Source organism: Macaca mulatta, chromosome 11 (genome assembly GCF_049350105.2).
Source record: "Macaca mulatta isolate MMU2019108-1 chromosome 11, T2T-MMU8v2.0, whole genome shotgun sequence".
Lineage (NCBI taxonomy): Eukaryota > Metazoa > Chordata > Mammalia > Primates > Cercopithecidae > Macaca > Macaca mulatta.
In genome coordinates, this window is record NC_133416.1 from 123,474,533 (window position 1) to 123,496,432 (window position 21,900).

The 21,900-nt window shown below is 37.0% G+C and overlaps 1 protein-coding gene across 4 annotated transcripts in view; it reads right to left on the reverse strand.

The window, feature by feature from the left end:
• Positions 1-21,900, reverse strand: part of MED13L (mediator complex subunit 13L) — a 319,067-nt gene that overhangs the window by 264,635 nt on the left and 32,532 nt on the right. For 2 of the 4 annotated variants that reach the window (NM_001261532.1, XM_015152845.3), the window contains 1 exon segment: positions 13,810-14,047. The exons of 1 other annotated variant lie outside the window; for it this stretch is intronic. In NM_001261532.1, coding sequence (NP_001248461.1) covers positions 13,810-14,047 — 238 coding nt within the window. 4 annotated transcript variants of the gene reach the window in all.

Sequence of the window (21,900 nt, forward strand, 5' to 3'; positions counted from 1 at the left end):
AACCCGGGAGGCGGAGGTTGCAGTGAGCAGAGATCACACCATTGCACTCCAGCCTGGGCGACAAGAGCAAAACTCCATCTCAAAAATAAAATAAAAAATAAGATACTGCAAAAAGAGAAGGAAAGTACATCACTGTTTTTTCAAAATGCAGTTAATAAAGAATTCAATGCATCAAGAAAATATTTCAAATGTGGCCACATCCTGTCCTTAAAACAGTATCCTATAACAACATCATGTCATCATGTTTTCCTATGTGTTACAGGATACCAGGGAGTCTTCCTAGCATGCAATGGTGCTAGACTGATCATCTTTACACAAACTTCTATTACATTCATTAAATCTGCTCACTGGCTTATTCAACCAATATGTACCAGGCACTACATTCCAATTTTAGTATATGTGCTGCCAAAGCAGGCACATGTACCAGGCATTACGATGGTCCTGGAATTACAATGATGGGCAAAAGTCAGATGCAGTTCCTACCCCCATACAGTTTATAAACTACTGGGAGCTTCTATCTAAGTCCTATTCAAAAACCCTCTAAGATCCCAACTACCTATGAAGCCCAAACTGCTTGGCCTAGTGTTTAAGCTCCAACAGGCCCAAATGTTCATTTTCAATCAATTTCTCATGTTTAACTCTTCCCCAATACACATTTCAAAATTCCCTACTCTAGATCCTTGAATGTGCAGTTACACACACATGCTTGCCCTGACATAGCCATATATCCAAATTCTATCTACCCTTTAAGGATATTGTACTCAAAAATCAACTCTTCAAGGCTCAGCCTCTTACATAAAACTCCAGGAATACCATGGGCCCCACATAGGAAACTTTACTTTCTACCCTTTAACAATGCTCTGTGTGTATATGCTATCTCTTCTACTAGGTTCTCGGCTCCTGAAATGTAAAAATGTTTCCGGTTCATTTCTGTATTTTACATAGCACCTAACATAATATAGGCTCAAATAAATGGTGGTAATTTTAAATATAAGAGATCATTTAACAATGGTAACACCTTACCATTTGGGGTTTGTTGTTGTTATTGTTTTGTGTTGTTTTGTTTTTGAGACAGTGTCTCAATCTGTCACCCAGGCTGGAGTGCAGTGGCAAAATCTTGGCTCACTGTAGCCTTGACCTCCCAAGCCTAGCTGATCCTCCCACATCAGCCTCCCAAGTAGGTGGGACTGCAGGCACACACCACCATGCCCAGCTAATTTTTTCATTTTTTGTAGACACGAGGCTTTGCCATGTTGCCCAGGCTGGTCTCCAATACCTGGGATCAAGTGATCCTCTGGCCTCAAGCAATCCTCCCACCTCAGCCTCCGAAAGCGCTGGGATTACAGGCATGAGCCACCAAGCCCAGCACACCTTACATATATAAAGCTTGAAAAGTACTTTTTAAAACATCCTCTCATACACCATTTGACTGTTACGACATAATACTATAATTCTAAATGTGTGGGCAACTGAACTGAATCAGTACTGACCCCAGGACATCCTATTAAAGTGTTTTTGCTATGTGCTAAGCTAGCACATTGTCTCAACCATACTGGGAATCAAATAGATATCTGTGTATATTGGGACTAATCACTGATATTGCTATATTTAAGTCATTTAATCTTTTTTTTTTTTTTACAAAATGGTATGTGATTACTGGGGATGAGGGGGTACTTTTAAATTTGTTTCAGGGCTCCAACTGAGTTCTAGCCTTTACCATAGGGATGAGGATAACTGCTCCCAGCCACCTCTGTTACCCATATCAAGTGCCCCTCTTTGTTATACTCTTCGTGAAACCAATAAATGGCATGACAAATGTTTCCAAAATAGGAGTTATTGTCAACAAATGCTATTTCCTCCCTAAACAATCAGAGTTGTATGTAGTCTGCCCAAGGATGCCAAGGCAGGCAATCTTTTTATTATAAATATCTACTGGGCTACTTTTAAGATAAGCTAAAAAATACAGTGCCTGAAATGTAACTCAGAGTATCTAAATTTTTCTCCTTTAGACTAAATATATTTCAAAGTGAATAACATGCCTTATTAAAAATAGCCAACAGCAAAGCAGTTTACATTTAAACAAGTTCAAGATTACCTGTGAAAAATAAAAAACAAACTTAATGAAGAAACCTCATGCTGAATAGGTTCACACTTCCCTTATTCAAGCAGTCTTTCCACAAATATTTGCTTTTTTTCTCTTGTGTCAGAAAGCCTTCAAGATTAGCAAAAGTCTTACTTAAGTCCCCCAAGTGCTAGCAAAGTCAAAAATAAAATTTTTAAAAAGGAAAATATTTTGCAAGACATTATATAAATATGAGGAAAAGACTAACAACGACAGATTTGTGAACACTCTAACCTTCCTTTTACCATCATATACATACAATCTTTTTCAACACAAAGCCACTTCATCTTTATCTAATTTTTATCTTATTCTTTTTTTTTTTTTTTTAAATCAAGCCAGTTCTGCTGCGTGATTAACTACAAACTGCAGGGTATTATTCTACCACAATACCCTGGCAACCAGCTCATATTCAGTTACACTATTACAGCACAAAAAAAGGAGAGGGAGAGAGAGAACTAATTGTATGATCATGTGGATATTGTAGAAGCCCTTTAGTTCAATCCTAGATGGGCCTCAAGAGGATAATGCTTATTCTGTTGAACTCACTGCCAAATCCCAATATGAAAGTGCCAGGATCAAAACAAGACCCAATTATACAAAGAGTGCATTTTATCAACGTCGGGTTTATAAGAAATAGGTATGTGGCCCTCTACTTGTGGAAAATTGTTCAAAAATATTTACACAGATGGAGCTTAAAGAAAATTATGGAACACTTGCTAGCCATAATGATATTCAATGAGAATCTCTTCAGGTAGCATCCGGACAGCAGCTCAGTCATGAAATGCTTAAAGCAACAGAATCCAATTTCATGATGTTCTAGTACTTAAAACAGATTTCGGCCAGGAGCGGTGGCTCACGCCTATAACCTCAGCACTCTGGGAGGCCCAGGAGGGCAGATCACTTGAGGTCAGGAGTTTGAGACCAGCCTGGCCAACATGGTGAAACCCCCATTTCTACTAAAAATACAAAAATTAGCCGGGCATGGTGGCACGCATCTTTAATCCCAGCTACTTGGGAGGCTGAGGCAGGGGAATGGCTTGAACTCCAGAGGCAGAGGTTGCAGTGAGCAGAGATTGTACCACCACACCCCAGCCTGGGAAACAGAGTGAGACTCCATCTCAAAAAAAAACCCAACAACAGATGTCTACAGTATCTGGATTTTTAAGAGGAAAAAAATATTTGTTATTTCTACCATTAATTTTTTTTAACCTTAGGCCTAAAGATACTTATGGCTGAGTATATCAACTTTTAATTTCCATTTGCTCAGCCACCGTAAAACAATACCAAGTGGAAACCATCTGTAATTACGTTTTCAAACAATTATTCACAGAAAGTTAAGCACAGAGATCTATATATCAGTTTAGTCTATTATACTTTAAGCAGATCCAGAGACCATAAAACAACTCAAAGGTAGCCTCCTGCTTCACCAATAGTTTTCCCATTCTTTTGCTATGTATCTCTGATTTTTCAGTATCTGGGCTACGACAACAGATATCTACAAAGAAAAAATAACGGGGAAAGATAGCAGGTATGTAATTCCAGCTTATCAACTACCTCAGTAAGATACAGGAATATCTCATTTCATTGCGCTTCACATTATTTCGCTTCACAGATGGTGCACTTTTTACAAATGTAAGGTGTGTAGCAACCCTGTGGTGAGCAAGCCTATCGGCGCCATTTTTCAAAAAGCATGTGCTCAATTCTTGTGTCTCTGACACATTTTGGTAATTCTTGCAATATTTCAAACATTTTCATTATTATAACATCTGTTATGGTGGATCTGTGATCAGTGATCTTTGATATTACTATTATATTGTTCAGGGGCACCACAAACCACACCCGTATAAAACAGCGAACTGAACCAATTGATCACTATTGTATATGTTCTGACTGCTCCAGGACTGGCTCTTTCCCATCTCTCTTATTCTTCTCAAGCCTATTTGCTAGAAACAATATTAAAATTAGGCCAATTAATAACCCTACAACGGTCACTAAATGTTCAAGGGAAAAGGAAGAACTGCCCATCTCTTACTTTATATCAAAAGTGAGAAATGATTAAGCTTAGTGAAGAAGTCATGTCGAAAGCCAAGATAGGCTGAAAGCTAGTGCTTTTGTGCCAAGAAGCCAAGCTGTGAATGGGGAAAAAAAAAAATCTTGAAGGAAATTACAAGTGCTACTCCAGCGAACACATGAATGATAAGAAAGTGAAACAGGCTTATTGTTGATATGGAGAAAGTCTGGATGATCTGAAAGATCACACCAGCCACAATATTCCCTTAATTGTCAAAGCCTAATCCAGAACAAGGCACAAACTCTCTTCAACTCTACCAAGACTGAGAGAGGTGAGGAAGCAAACCTGGGAGCTAGCAGAAGTTGGTTCATGAGGATTAAGGAAAGATTCCATTTCCATGACATAAAGGCACAAGGAGAAGCAGCAAATGCTGATGGAGAAGCTGCAGCTTCTCCATGCAGAATATCTTGCTAAGATCATTAATGAGGTGAGTACAATAAACAACAAGTTTTCTTTATTTTTTTCTTTTCTAGAGACAGGCTCTTACTACTGTGTCACTCAGGTCGGACTGCAGTGGCACTATCACAGCTCACTGCAACCCTGAACTCTTGGGCTCAAGTAATCCTCCTGCCTTAGCCTCCCAAGTAGCTGGAACTACAAGGCGAACAACAACCATGCCCAACTACTGTTTTTCTTTTCTGCAGAGACAGGGTCCCACTGCAGAAGAGGACACTCGTTCATGACCACCAAGATCCATTCCCCACTTCCTCCTTCCTAAGAAAACCCTAGTTTTATTTTAGGGAATTTTTATTTCATCCCCTATATAAAATAATGTGAACAGTACGACCAACCTAATGCCATTTATACACGTCAACAGTGAATTTGTTCATAAGCAGAAGGTGTTATTCTCTATAAATGTGTAGCTGTACTCCACTGAATTTTAATGTTCTAAAATGTAACTCTTTCTTGAATTATTTAGGCCCTAAATAATTAGGCCCTAAATATTCTACCAATATTTAAACCTTTTCTTCGATCTTCCACATTCAGATTCTTACCTCACCTTCCCTAAGAAATAAAACTAAGAAAATATTTTACTAAGAAAAAAAAACACCCTTTACCTGTATCACTACGCCATCTTAATGTTCAACAATCTCTTTTTTTTAATTTTTTTTTTTTTAACAGAGATGGGATCTCACTATGTTTCCCAGGCTGGTCTCAAAGTTCTGGACTCAAGTGATCCTCCCTCCTCAGCCTCCCAAAGTGCTGGGATTACAGGCATGAGCCATTGCACCAGGCCACAACAACCTCTTCTAAATCTTAAGGTTTTCTAAGAAAGTACAAGCTTTTGAAATAAAATATACACAAACGGTGAGGGGGGGATCAAACATGGCTACACTTAAAAATGTTAGACTAAACACTTACCTACAAGACACGATGTATTAATCATAAAAATTACTCACATTTCAAAAAAGAATATAATATACCAAATAACAGTTAATCTAGTGTTAAGACAATTTTCAACCGTATTTGTTCCAATGGTGACTCTAACACCTCATTTAAGGGGATTTTACTCAGGTTTACTTTATATAAGTAGGTGATTTCATATCAACACAAAACGTTAGGTAGATCATAATAACCATACTTCCCAACGAACTGAAAATTATAATTTTTCTTACCAATTGCTTAATTTTCACATCATTAGAACATAAGCCCTTTACATGCTATTTCACCACAATCTCAGTATAAATGTCTCATTTTTCATAGAAAAAAACTAATTACATGGTTCAGTAAGTTGCCTGTGGTAACACATCGATTTTACTTACACTCAAAAGTTAGACTTAGCTTGTTCTCTCAATTTCAAGCATATTTACCTTAATAATTTTATCTAATTCACTAGATCTTTTTCAATTCTTTGTCTGAAAGAACTGAGATTATCTTACCATAATTCTACAATATGAATGTATTATTTACCAAAGTCTTAATGAGTATGCTATTTTTTCTTTAAAGTATATAATTACATATTAAGTCTAACATTTAATAAGTAGGCACTAGAACCATTCAGATAACCATCACACAATGAAAAACTTAGGACTTTATAGCTTTGGCAAACTCATTCTTTCAAATACAACAGAAAAACAGAACAGTAATATAATTATTAAAAGAATCAGGAAATTTACATCAAAACTTGAATAATTCAGATCCAAGAAAAATAAAAGTATACTTTATAAACTACTTAGACCTAGCTACCATTTACCACTGGATATGTGTTTGTCCTGAAAGCACTTGTTGCTCATGAAATACAAATATGTTTTTCACTATTATCCACAAAATAATGACAAATATGAAAGGTAAAGTAGCTGAGGATGATGGCTCACACCTGTAATCCCAGCACTTTGAGAGGCCAAGGCAGGAGGATCACTTGAGGTCAGGAGTTCAAGACCAGCCTGGCCAACATGCAGCCCTACTCAAAAAAAAATACAAAAAATTAGCTGTGCATGGTGACAAGCACCTATAGTCCCAGCTACTTGGGAGGCTGAGGCAGGAGAATCACTTGAACCAGGGAGGCGGAGGCTGCCATGAGCCGAGATAACACCACTGCACTCCAGCCTGGGCAACAAAGTGAGGCTCCATCTCAACAACAACAACAAAAAAGTAAAGTGAAACTTACTTTTCAGCTGCACTGTGATACCAATCTAAAATACTACAAATCTACAATGCTGTTGTAAAATGGTATCATTCCTGTTATCAAAATCACCAGAATTCTACACTTGAAAAATAAATAAATCAAAGTACTATTAATATGACTCCTTTCCAATTCAGTCAGTGATTAATTTCAATGACTCACAAATTCAACACCATTAAAGAAAAAAGATATAAAAACAGAGTGAAAATGAGTCAAAGATCAGATTTTCTCCTTGAAAGAAATTTTCAAAATGAATGACATTTTACCAAGAGATAATTTCATTCCTGTCAATTTTATATCTAAAATAGTCATTATTTTTACAGAAAGCAACTTTTTAATTTCAACTGATAAATTCATGTATAATATTGATGAAATTATTTTTACCATTTAGTTAAGGATAACCAGAAACCATCAAAAATCAATTGAAAGTTCACAGACTCTAAGATACACAGTAATATATTCCTACATACTTCATTGTCTATGATTTTGGAAAATTCAATGTCAACACTTCTCTTTTTAGGTATGCTAAGCGACAGGGGCTATTCATTTTCAGAGCGTGACACTGCCATTATAATTTGCCTTTGGCATACCTTCAATATTTTTATTCTCTTCTCCTCTTGAACTCTGCTGTGACTTAAGAATGCAGTCTTCATCTGATTTCAACTGATTTTCTAAAAGCAGGTGATTCCGGAAGTTTTCAGTTGGTTTAAGGCTCAAAATTAGGCTCTTTTGAGGAAAGAGATATTCACACAATCTCCAAGTTTCATCCCAAATTTACTTAACAATTACAAAAGGAAAGGATATCTTTACACTGGAGAAATCTGGCAGACACTACCTTAATCAAGTGATCAAGCTCAGTACCATCAATATTGAGACAAACTGACATGACATGTTTCTGATGTGATGCCATGGAAAGTACACATCATCTACTCAATATTCTTGCCGAAAATGTTTATCCTGACTCTAACTGTAAGAAAACAATTAGACAAATTCAAAATGTGGAATATTTTACAGGACAACTAAACTGCTCCCTTCAAACAACATCAATATCATTGATTCCCAAGACAACTTCAGGAATATTCTAAATGAGAGGCCATCTAAAAATGTGTGATCCTGATTGTATTCTGCATCAAAGAGAGAAAACTATAAAAGGTATTGCTGGGACAACTGGGGAATTTGAATAGGGACTGAATATTAGATAATTTAATTATATTGACATTAAATTTATTGAGCACGACAAAAGTGCTCTGGTTATGTAAGAAAGTGTTTCACTTCAATGCTGAAGTATTTAGGGGCAAAGGTCCATGAAGTCTGAAAAATACCTTCAAATAGTTTATGTGGCAAAACAGGCATATGCATATAAGTGTGCAAATATATTTATTTAAAAATAAAAAGCTAGGAGGAGTGGAGAAGTTAGGTTCTTGCTTGGAGTTATCTAAACAAAGGTTTTATCAATCCCACCATTTGGAATTGTAGACTGTAATCTATAGATACAGATTATAAAACTAAAAAAATTCAGCCTTCCCACACTCCTACAAAATGCCCAGTTGCAATCAGTTCAATAAACAATAGTACTAGTACCTTAAATTATCTTACGCCGTGGTCACTGTCAGAAAACAGATCCATTTTTCCAGGCTCTCTTATGTCTAATGTTTTTACAATCGCCCACACCTCCTGGCATAGGTGGCAGCACTCTCAAAAACAGAAAAAGCTATATTTATGTCTCTAAATTCACAGCAAAGGGTAATAACTGCCAATCTACCCATGCACTGACAATAAAACCAATTGAGAAGACTTCTGATACTGTTATAGGGATGATCATTTTTAGAGTTGTACAGATGTATTCTTAATTTATATTTGTCTAATAATCAAAAATAGAGACAACACAAATTTTAAAATTGTAGACAGTCTATATTTAGTGCTAAATATTTTTGGTAGAAAATATACCAAAAAAATTGGCTATTTCTACCCCCTTGGGAATTAAAACCAGAAATAATATGCCTTATTTTAACTAGGCTTCAATATCCTCACATTATCAAATCATTAAAAATTTTCACAATGTGATAAGTCAATCTTCTGGAAGTGCAATACTGCACTACATTAGAACCTCATAAAAGAGGTTTCATTAACTGATTCAACAAACATTCTGAAGCACATACTAGGCTGAATCTGGTACTTCTCCTTCTGGAACAGAGATCTGGAATGCTTTGGGGCAAGCAATCAGCAGTTCTGTGCTTGCTCTCTGTACTATTTTGGGTTTTCCAGATTGCATGTGTTTCCCACCACTAACTAACAGGCAGTGAATTGGCCAGAATATTGTGTTTATTTAAAAAGTATTTGTTGCCAGGTGCGGTGGCTCACACCTGTAATCCCAGCACTTTGGGAGGCTGAGGCGGGCGGATCGCTTGCGGTCAGGAGTTTGAGATGCCTGGCCAACATGGTGAAACTCCATCTCTACAAAAAATACAAAAATTATCCGGGCGTGGTGGCACACACCTGCAATCTCAGCTACTCAGGAGGTTGAGGCAGGAGAATTGCTTGAACCTGGGAGGCAGAGGTTGCAGTGAGCCAAGATTGCACACTGCACTCCAGCCTGGGCAACAGAGCAAGACTCCGTCTAAAGAAATAAAAAAAAAAAAAAGGTAAGAAGTATTTGTTTGGTAGATGAGAAGTCCATTCAGCACACTGTATTAATCTCTAAAACTTAAATTAAAATATAGAATTTAGTCAAGCCAAAACAGCAAAGGTATAATAAAAGTGTTAAAGACTATTAATATGAATTATAGTATATAATCATTAGTATTTTTAATTTAAATAAATCTGTATCCTGAACAGAATATTTAAGTTTATATTCTAATTTAGAATTTTAAAATCACAATATTATGGTTTCCTTGTACACATTAATCCTGTATATTACTAAATTAATCTTCCTAATTGTATCTCTTTCCTGATCAGAAACCTTTAACTCCTCAAAATCTATCAAATTAAGTCCAGATTTCTTATCCTTGGTTCTGTGTACTCCACACTATGACCAACGTACTCAGCCTTTTAGAGGGGAGACTATTTCACTCCTACCCTAAGACCCAGGTAACCTGTTCTTGCCACAATCCATTCGCAGCCTGTAGGTCTTTGCACAGTAGCAGTAGCAATAGTTACAATTATAGATTAACTGCTATATATGCTGCTCTAAGTACTTTTAATTTTTCTTAACCTCATAACCTAATTCACAGTGGGAAAACTGAGGCACAGTTTAAGTTAAATAATTAGATTAAGAATACACAGCTAGTGATCATGCAAGCATTCAAACCCAAGCAATCCGGAGTCCATGCTCTGAATCACTACACCATACATATTAGCAATTCCCCAGACAAGAGCGCAAAAGTGTTTATTCAAGTGACAAGGACAGACTATAAATGTGTTATAGTCTTCTCTCAGACTATTTCACAGATATTTCAAGCAATTAAACAAAAAGTATATCATAAAACTAACTTGTGTGTGTACCCTGTAGGATTATTCTCATTTTATGGGGTACTTTATACATTTAAATGCAAGATGGTTGCTTTGGTATTATATCTCACCGTGAGGTTTCTTGGTAGGACACTTCTTGGAATACACTATGAAGACAAAGGGAAATGCCAAATAACATAACTAAAAAGCAATTTAAGAAACAGTAAAATGTCCCTATTTTAAAAAGTTACAAATAACGGTAATGCCATGCTTAATTTAAGCTGGCTAACAGGATTCTGCTACTATTTATTTATTCATTTATTTATTTATTTATTTATTGAGATGGAGTCTTGCTGTGTTGCCTAGCATGAGTGCTGTGGCATGATCTCAGCTCACCGTAACCTCTGCCTCCCGGTTTCCAGCGATTGTCCTGTCTCAGCCTCCCAGTAGCTGGGATTACAGGCACCCACCACCATGCCGAGATAATTTTTGTTTATTTTTACTAGAGAGAGGGTTTCACTATGTTGGCCAGGCTGGTCTCCAACTCCTGAACTCAGGTGATCCTCCTGCCTAGGCCTCCCAAAGTGCAGGAATTACAGGCATGAGCCACCGTGACCAGCCAGGAAATGCCAAATAACATAACTAAGAAGCAAGTAAGAAACGTAAAATGTCCCAATTTTAAAAATGTTACAAATAATAGTAATTTCATGCTTAACACTGAAGCCTGCTAGCAGGATTCTGCTACTATTTATTTATTCTATTTTTTTGAGACAAGGTCTCACTGTTGCCCAGGATGGAGTACAGCGGCATGATCTCTGCTCACTGCAACCTTGGGCTCCTGGGTTTAAGTGATCCTCCAGCCTCACTCACCCGAGTAGCTGGGATTACAGGCGCAGGTCACCGTACCTGGCTAATTTTTTTTTGTATTTTTTGTAAACACAGGGTTTCACCATGTTAGTCAGGCTGGTCTCGAATTCCTGGCCTCAAGCAATCGGGCCCCCTCAACCTCCCAAAGTGTTGGGATAACCAGCATGAGCCACCATGCCAGCCTGTAATTTATTTTACCCAAAATAAAATGACTCAACTATATTAGAGAATGAAATAGATTCTAAAATATCCCCACTTTGTATGGCTACCAATTAAAATATTCTCTTTGTATCCTTCAGTTTTTCATGACTGCTATCACATTTCCCCTTATTTGAAACAAAGTTGTCTTTATGACACTTATTTTTCTAATTAAGGCTAGATATGTTCTGTTATTAGGTTGAACCATGTATTACCTTCTTCAACTACTTTTACCTACAAAAATGGACACTTCATATAAATGGATCTAAAAACTTGCTCAAAATTCATATTAAAAAGAGCAGACACAGTCCATGAAGTTATAAGTATTCCATTACTGTAATACTTTCCCAGTAGAATACAAAATATAAACGGCTTATACCACTTTCAAACTTAAAAGAAAAGTAATCATTCTCAAGAGAAAATGTTCACAATACTACATTAGAAAATTAGAAAAAGTGTATGGTACCAATTTCATTTACACATAAAACATCTAAAACTCTCTCAGACTTCAGTATTTTTATTTCTTTGTTCTCTCCATATGATGATTCTATGTTTTCCTAATTTTCTAATTTAAATGTAGCGCTTCTGGAATTTTTAAAAAATCTAAAAATAATTCAATCTTTGCTTAACTCTTTATCAAAAAATACTGAAGATATTAATCTACACATGCAATCTAAAGCAACTATACCAAAATTTAAATGCCCTATCCCTTTGTTAACTCAGTAACAAAGCCCATGAAAAATAACAATAATTTCATAAGCTATTTCTAAGAACACTGACAATTTTCTTTGTTGGCATACATAAATAATTTTATTCTATGGTATCAATTAAATAAGCCTAATTAGCAGTTGGGTTTGGTTTCCTCATCATTGCAAAATGACATGTACCACACTAACAAAGAGCAGACCAAAAAAGCTAAAATGTAAGAGATTAATACAGAGAAACAAGATGACAGTCAGAAACAATCATGAAAAATAAGAAAGACACTTTTTTAAAAAGCTTTATACGTCTCTACTACATGGGAAAAAGTTAAAAATATGTTTCCATATTTTAATGGACAAACAAAAATGTTGTGATTATCTTCTAGGCGACATCTTATTTTTAAAATTCTGATAAAACAGAATCCAGATGTTCTGAAACTCTAATTTTACCTAAGTTAACTGCTAACTACATAAAACAGGCTTTGGGATGAACATTAAGTTCTGGGATTTTGCTGATTACCCAGCTAAGCAAGCAATGTCACCTAGAATGGGTTCTTATATTTATAAACCAAATACCCTAAAAAACACCAGAATAAAGGTCTGAGCTGAACAGACAAATGGACCATAAAGTAAACAGCTCAATTAGTCCATTGTGGTTTACCGCCCTCTGGCTGCTGTGGCAGGAGATATCACAGATAAAAAATAGTTGCCAAGAAAAACCAGCAAGGTGTCAAGCAAAAGTTGGCAGGAAATCCTTTAGGCAAATGTAAAAGCTTTAGAACAGAGCCTCGAAAATACATTAAAGTTAGCTTTACTCCTTCCTTTAAAAAAAAAAAAATTAAAAACATCAAGTAACAGAACATTTCAAACACGATCTGAAATTTTTCAGCCACAGATTAACACAATATAGTTTGGAGATAATAAAAGTTGGCTCTAGGAGACTAAGTCAAAAAGAGTTAATACACTAACTGAAGATTAGAATTAGTCTTGCTTTAGAAAATCCCTTGGCATACTAAATAGAAACACGTAGAAAGGTAAAAATTTTTACCAGAAATTCAAAGACAACTGATAAAATTTCCTGCTTATAAAACTGTGGTAAATATATAAAGCAGCTTAGAAAAATGAAATTCTTATATTAATTCAGTTTCCAGATATCAGATGCAATCTGAAGCTAAAAATCAGGCAACACTGGAGCCAATGTTTCCTGGAATCACCAAATTACATGAAAAGCAGAAATAAAAACAAGAGAAAATTTGCTACACCAAATTCAGACCAGATCGCATATATTCATCTTTCCTCAAAATACTATTCAATGTAATCTCACAATTTTGTCCAATTAGGCTCAAAACTAAATTTCTGTATCTGTCCAATTTTCCACCAAACAGTTCAGCTGGCAATGAACCATAACAACCACAGTACAAGGAAAAAAGCAATAACTGTTCAATTCACTGTTTTGTTAGTTACTCACAATTCACTATCATTTAAAAACAGTGGATCTTAGCCTGGTTTCCACCCCACCACACCCAGGAGACACAATACTCTCATTTAATTTAAGCAGTGGTTCACAAGGTTCTGATTCTCAGCATAACTGGAAAAGGACAAGAGTTAGGGAAAAAAAACAGGGATAAGAGGAAGAGGGGTGAGAATGTTCCTTTTGAGAGAGATATCCATGAAACACTTAAAATCTTGCTTTTAGACAAGTCTTAATAATGTTTGAAATTTACCAATGTTCAAAAAAATATGATGCAAATAATTTTTAAGAAAAAAACAGAAACCTTACCCTGCAGTTCATGATGGATTACACCCACTAGGTTGGGTTCATCTCCCCACCAGAATATCCATAACTCTTTGCAATCTGGTTTGACATCACGACGCCATACACAAAGCAGGTTAGCTTGCAGACAGCGGATGAAACTTAACAGAATTGGATCATCTTGGGCTGGGGCTGAAATTATGGGTCCACAGTCCCCATGCCCTCCAAAATTGTACCTACGCCATTTGATTCCCGTGAGTTCAGCCTGGAAAAAGACAAAAAATTGTAATCGTTTTCTCTTTTTACTTACAGACCACCAAAAACAGTCTTCCATACAGAAAAGCAATTGTGCTAAAATAAATATTTACATGAAACTTCATAAGATTCCTCCCAGTGAAGAACGTATGTCAAATCTTCTCAAATTTTAAGGTGGGAGAAAGTTAATTTCTATCAAGATTTCTACATAGTTCTTTACATTAAATACTAACATAAAACAAGCTGATAATCACTATTTCCTGTTGAATCATTTGTCTAAACATTTACTAAAAAGTCCCTATATAGAAAACTACTCTCTATGTTATCATTCAATACTCAACTCACAAATTATATTTAGAAATCAAGTAAGATTTTAAAAATAAGTTTGTATAAATGAAATGATTTCTTTCAAATAATTTCTTCCCATCCACAAGCTACAGTTTCAATCCTTTTTTAATTAGGGAAGCAGTTAGCATGAAGCATGAGAGTGTTTCATCATGAACACCAAGTCTACTTAGGTAGAAGCAATTAAGAAAACTGATGCAAAGTTATCAGAAATTTATTCATGTTTTTTAACATGTAGCAAACAGAAAAGCTTTGCTTCTATAACAATTCCCTAATGTAGTTTGGTCTTTTATTTTTTACACACATTGCAACCAGCAGAGAACAGATACTGTATCTTTGTTCTATTACATATGTTTACATTTCAAGATTTCTTAAATCTTTAAGAGCTAAACTTCAAAGAGTGAACACAAGCGAAAGCGAAATAGTTAAAAAGTACAACTATATATTGAAAACTACTAGTAAAACAGATTCGCAATTTAATTCTGTACCAAACAGCCCAGGAGGTCCTTGCATTGAATCCTTACTCATGCATCTCCTTCCTCACAAGGTCAATTATTTTTGTTAGCAAGTTGTTTACAAAAAAAACAAGTACCACTCAGTAGAAAACAGCCATATCTTCTACTAACATAACTGAAACATACTAAAAGTGCTAAAGCAATCAATCACTATAATGACCACATTTAAGAAAAGGGAAAATCACCTTTCATTTAATCCAAATTAAAAAGGTTTTGCTTCAGGTCGAGCACAGTGGTTCATGCCTGTAATCCCAGCACTTTGGGAGGCCTAGGCGGGCAGATCACAAGGTCAGGAGTTTGAGACCAGCCTGACCAACATGGTGAAACCCCGTCTCTACTAAAAATACCAAAATTAGCCGGGCATGGTGGCGCATGCCTGTAATCCCAGCTACTCAGGAGGCTGAGGCACGAGAATCACCTGAACTCAGGAGGTGGAGGTTGCAGTGAGCTGAGATGGCGCCACAGCACTCCAGCCTGGGTGACAGAGCGAGACTCTGTTTCAAAAATAAAACAAAAAAAAAAAGATTTTGCTTCAAAAAAGTTACAAAAATATACAAACTAAAAATACCTAAAATTCAGTAACTTATATTTTACACTGAGATATGCAAATCTAAATTTTTAATGAATATGTTTAAGTAAAAAGCCGGCACTGGCATCGTTTAGGGTTTCCCTGTATGTTAGTTTCCTCTAAATATAAAAGCACTACATGGCCAATGTAAGAAGTTCAGAAGTAATACATCATAATCACGTTATAATAATCATTAGCATCCTACTGTATATGTCCTTCCTCTTTTTCTGTACATATACGCTTTAAAGTTGGAACCATATTGGATGATTTATATCTTATTTTTTCACTTATTTTTATATATTACTAATTATTCTTCAAAACACACTTTTAATGTTTGCATAATATTCTATTCATTGTAAAAAATATAATTTAACCATTCCATAACAACTGGACAATCTTCCATTTTTTTTCCACTATTGTAATTACTATAATTGGTTAACATCCTTGAACACTGTTATTTTCCTGATTATTTCCTTTAAAGAGATTGCTTAATACTGAATTACCAAAGAATATGAATATATCAAGACTCATGATGAATGCCACCACATTACTATTCAGTTAACAGTCTCCCCAATACAAACAGCCACCTCCCAAATTGCATGTCTTTTAAAATATCTGCCAATTGAATAGAAGGGTATGTACTTCTATTAATAGGTAGCCCTTGTTCTGCTAGGAGGAAATCAGTATGTGGTATCACATCTTTGATCAGATGGGGCCACCCTTCCTGGGTTTGGGTCCCAGCTCTGTACTAATTCATTGGTTCAATGAGTCAGTATACATATGAAGCACTTAAGACAGTGTCTGGGACATAGCAAAAACTGTAAATGATATTTTCATTATACCAGTAGTAGTAGTACTATTTCTTTCACTTTGAGTTGTCTGTTCATACACTTTGTCCATTTTTCTATCTTACAAGTTCCTTTTTTTTTTTTTTTTTTTTTTGAGATGGAGCCTCGCTGTATCACCCAGGCTGGAGTACAGTAGCACGATCTCGGCCTCCCGGGTTCAAACAATTCTTGTGCCTCAGCCTCCTGAGTAGCTGGGATTACAGGCGTGCACCACCACACCCAGCTAATTTTTGTATTTTTAGTAGAAACGGGGTTTCACCGTGTTGGCCAGGCTGGTCTCGAACTCCTGACCTCAAGCAATCTACCCTCCTCGGCCTCCCAAAGTGCTGGGATTATACAGGCGTGAGCCACTGTGCCTGGCCAAGTTCCTTTGTTTCTTCAAATAAAAGGAATGTGTGTATTTTAATCAGAAACCCTAACATCAATCTTTAAACATCAAAGAAGGAAACAAAAATAAAAAGTTGAAATCCAAGAAGGTAAGTCGAAGACTAACTTCTTTTATCACCTAAGCTAAAGAGTATTCTGTGCCTAAGAGCCTTGTGGATGAGGCTGCGCCAAACAGGCCAGGCGCAGTGGCTCATGCCTGTAATCCCAGCATTTTGGGAGGCCAAGGCAGGCGGATCAAAGGTCAAGAGACGGAGACCATCCTGGCCAACATGGTGAAATCCTGTCTCTACTAAACATACAAAAATTAGCGGGGTGTGGTGGTGCACGCCTGTAGTTCCAGCTATTTGGGAGGCTGAGCCAGGATAATCGCTTGAACCCAGGAGACGGAGGTTGCAGTGAGCCGAAATCAAGCTACTGCACTCCAGCCCAGCAACAGAGTGAGGCTGCATCACAAAAGAAAATAAATAAATAAATAAATAAATATGGATCACTAATAACCTTATTTAAAGGGTTAGAAAATTAGTATCAGAGTTTTAAACATCAGGTAAGTCAGTCCCCATGAAAATCTATGCACAGTAATTTACTCACTACAACACTTTCACCTGTAATATCCGGCAGTAGAGCAGACAAAATATTTAACATTGTTTTAGGAGAATGGTTTCCTAATCCTAGTGCTTCCACTAACTGCCTATCAGTACATCTATGCTATCAGTGGCAAAGGGAAGCTGCTACCACCTGCTCTATTTTTACAAAGTTGTTCTAGCAAGTGATATCTTACAAATGCAAGTGACACAACAGCAATGCTACAAACTTAAACACCTCCTAATTCAGCTAAAACAGTTCCTTTAAAGTTAAAACTAAATATCATTATACTGGTCTTCATGGAAAAATGTAACAATAATCAAGCCTAAAAGAGGTAACTAAGTATAAAATCGGCGTTCGAAGATTTAGCTTTAAATTTTGAATTAATGTTTGGTAAAAAACAGCTTAATGATATTGAAACAGTTTGTCCAAGAAAAAAAAAAATCCCATCATGGATGTTTATTCAATTAAGAGTAAAACGTCTTCACAGACCATGATCATATTTATAGTTAAAAAATCAAGTGCACTCCAAGCTCTATTTTTTTTTTGTTTGTTTGGTTTTTGGTTTTTTTTTTTTTTGTTTTTGTTTTTTTTGAGATGGAGTCTTGCTCTGTCTCCCAGGCTGGAGAGAAGGGGTGTGATCTTGGCTCAATGCAACCTCCCCCTCCCGGGTTCGGGTTCGGGTTCAAGTCATTGTCCTGCCTCAGCCTCCCAAGTAGATGGGATTACAGGTGCCCGCCACCACACCCAGCTAATTTTTCTATTTTTAGTAGAGACGGGGTTTCACCATGTTGGCCAGGCTAGGTTCAAACTCCCGACCTCAGGTGATACACTCGCCTTAGCCTCCCAAAGTGCTGGGATTACAGGCGTGAGCCACGGCGCCCAGCCATACTGTCTCAATTTCTGACTAATGTTTATCTCTAAAACACAAAATTCTTTACCTAATGATTTCAAAATTTTAAAGCAAATCTTTAAAATAATTCTAGATTCAAAATTATCCCCAAACACAACTATTTCTCACTGTCAAAAAACAATCCTTAATTATATCTAAGTATTAAACTACATGGTTTCTAAAATATAGAACCAAAACGATGAAATCAAAATATACAAAGAAGGAAACCCATATGCACATTACGTATAATAACCACCATCATTATTTACCAAGCATCTACTTAACACCAGGGACCATACGAGTTTTCATATATTATTTCTAATACCAAGCACCATACTAGTGACTTCCTATATAATTTATAAACTTCACAACAGACAGCTAAAGAAATTAGGACTCAGAAAGGTTGAATAATTCTCCCAGTGCCACACAGGTAGCAAATGGCAGATCCCAAATAAAACTAGACTTAAGCTGTAACTGAATTTAAAGTATAAATTCTCTCCATTCTGCCATGCTACTTCGTAAGGCAAATGGTAAAAATTAGCCCTAGAGGATTATAAAATAGTACAAAGAAACTGTCATCAACTCAATTTAGCAATGACTAGAGCTCATGGACATACTTTCTAATTTAAGAAAGTTCATGGGCCGGGCGCGGTGGCTCAAGCCTGTAATCCCAGCACTTTGGGAGGCCGAGATGGGCGGATCATGAGGTCAGGAGATCAAGACCATCCTGGCTAATACGGTGAAACCCCGTCTCTACTAAAAAATACAAAAAAAAAAAAACTAGCCGGGCGAAGTGGCGGGTGCCTGTAGTCCCAGCTACTCGGGAGGCTGAGGCAGGAGAATGGCGTGAACCCGGGAGGCGGAGCTTGCAGTGAGCTAAGATCCGGCCACTGCACTCCAGCCTGGGTGACAGAGCAAGACTCCGTCTCAAAAAAAAAAAAAAAAAAAAAAAAAAGAAAGTTCATGAATCTTTCTTTAGTCTTCCTGAGGTATTAAGAAAACTGGTATAAGAGTGCCCACATATTATCCCATGAATAGAATAAACTTTTATTTCACTCAGATAATTATATGCCTTCTTTTACAAGTTACCACTATAAGATGGTATCTACATAAACTAATTCTTAGATAATATGTATAACGAACCAACAAAATCATTATTCTGATAGCAAGGGAGGCTGGAAGGAAATCTGCTCAGCAATGGCTGGCATGTAATATAGGGGTAGTCACTGTTCTCAGAAAATTGAACTTAACCCATTTACGTGGGAGGATGTAAATTTTTTTGTGAAAAATCAGACCTTGGTGATGACCTTGAGCAGTAGGATATAAATAACTCCCACAAGTTTAGTGTTCCAATAATGGAACACTAGGCGTAAATGGGTTAAGTGGCAGATACTCCCCTGGCCTAACCAAAAGACCACTACAATCAGTTCCGAACAGTTCTAAATAGATTACAACAAAACAGGGATAAAGCACTTCCTAACTGACATAAATGTGATTCAAAGAAAATTTATATTGATTCTTAGTGTCCTATTCTTCACACACAATATGTAGGAAATGAGATCATTTATTTACAGTGACCCATAGCAACTAGATCCCTTGTGACCAACAGCATATACTTGCAATATGGCTCCTCAGAGTTAAAACCACATTCAGTGATTAATGAACACAGTAAAATCGAGACATTGATTAGAATGAACCCATGGTGTAGTATCATGGAAAGAACACTGGCTGGAAATCAGGAGGTCTAGGTTCTAAGGCCTGGTTTTTCAACCGTTTACCTAAGTGATGTTAGAAATCTACTCTACCTCAAGACACCTCCGATTCAGGACCAAAAAGTGACAGGGTTGACCTAGATACTACAAATGAGTTTAAGTCTCCTGGCCCAAGCTAATTACATCCCACTCATAAAGGCAACTTGTAAATGAGATGGAACCCTTACTACCATCAAGAACAGAAAAGCTGCCAGAAGATAGTCAACACTTCAGAAAACTATTCAAAGATTCCTCAAAGTATAAACCAATTAGTTTAACGTATCAATCCTGGGCAGGATTCTAGGCTGGCGTGTAGAAAAGGCAGCTGTGATCATTTGAGGCTGACAAGCATGCACTAGGAAATTCCAAGTGGGCCCCACCTCATCTCCTCCTATGATTGGGTTACTACTCCAGTAGAGCAGGTCAATACAGTAAACATATTAAGTCACCTCTCAACTCAGAGGAAGGAAAAAAGTCACATGTAACAGAAACTTCTGTTAAAACATAACTAATCAACTCCAGGTAAAGACAGCAAAATAAACATACACATCTGCTTTTGCTCTCTCCTAAACCCCTGTAAGACACCAAGAAAAACATTTGTTTCATTGTTTTATTTCATTAAATGACATAATTACAATGGCAGGTGGAACAAGAGAGGATACAGCATCAAAATTTTGAAGGCTAGGTTAGCAGATGCTCTGATAAGGAGATTTACAATACCTAAGAAAACTGAATCCTAAACATGAAGAAAGAGATACAACCCAATTGACACAGAATCCCCTCAGCCTCAGGAATTAAATACAGATTCCTTTTGGAAGTAGGGTTGAAAGGCAGAGAGGAGATTAAACAAGGAAAATTGGTTAAAAGCCTGCTTAAAAGGTGTTCAGCTGGGCACAGTGGCTCACGCCTGTAATTTCAACATTTTGGCAGGCCCACCGCAGGAGGATCACTTTAGCACAGAAGTTCTAGACCAGCCTAAGCAACACAGTGAGACCTCAACTCTACAAAAAATTTAAAAATAAGCCAGGCATGGGGCTGCTTGCCTGCAGTCCCAGCTACTAGGGAGGCTAAAGTGAGCGGGTCTCTTGAGCCTGGCAGGCTGAGGCTGCAGTGAGCTATGATCACACCACTGTACTCCAGCCTGGGCAACAGAGTGAGACCCAATCTCAAAATAAAATTAAAATTAAAAAAAAAGAAAAGAAAAAGGCACTCAGATGCCCAGGTACTCTCCCTACTGCACAGAGCTGAACAACTGCCCCTTCTTCACCCCAGAAAAAAAATGCAAATGTATAAATTATCTGGAGACAGTAAACAGAGGGTACCTGGACTGGAGGACACAGGCAAACTGAAAGCAGGGAACCAGAGTGAAAACAGGGCACTAGGTGAAATATATAGAATGAAGGCCAAGGACCACCCCTCCCTACCATTGCCCTCTAAGCACCCAGAAAACTAGCAGCCAGTCTTCACTCCTCAGAAAGGAATTTGGAAAAGTCTTCTCTGGGAAATCTTAGCTCCACAGAAAAGACCTCAAGATACCGAGATCAGAGATTCCCCAACTAAAGAGCCCACTCAGATCAGTGAAGTGCACAGTTGAGCAAATGTCTGTCACATGCTCAGAAATTCCAAGCAGATTCTTAGTCCACCGTTCCTAAACATGAACATACAACCGAGAATTGCTAAATAATTGAAGAAAACCACTGAGGAATTACAGAAACAAAAACAAATCAAAAAGCAACTAGAAGGAAAGACAACATTGGGAGAAGAAAACTTTAAAAACACCAACAATTAATATTCTCAAAAAAATAAAATGGTGCAACCATTTAAAAATAACAGGATGCTGGCCGGGCGCGGTGGCTCAAGCCTGTAATCCCAGCACTTTGGGAGGCCGAGACGGGCGGATCACGAGGTCAGGAGTTCGAGACCATCCTGGCTAACACGGTGAAACCCCGTCTCTACTAAAAAATACAAAAAACTA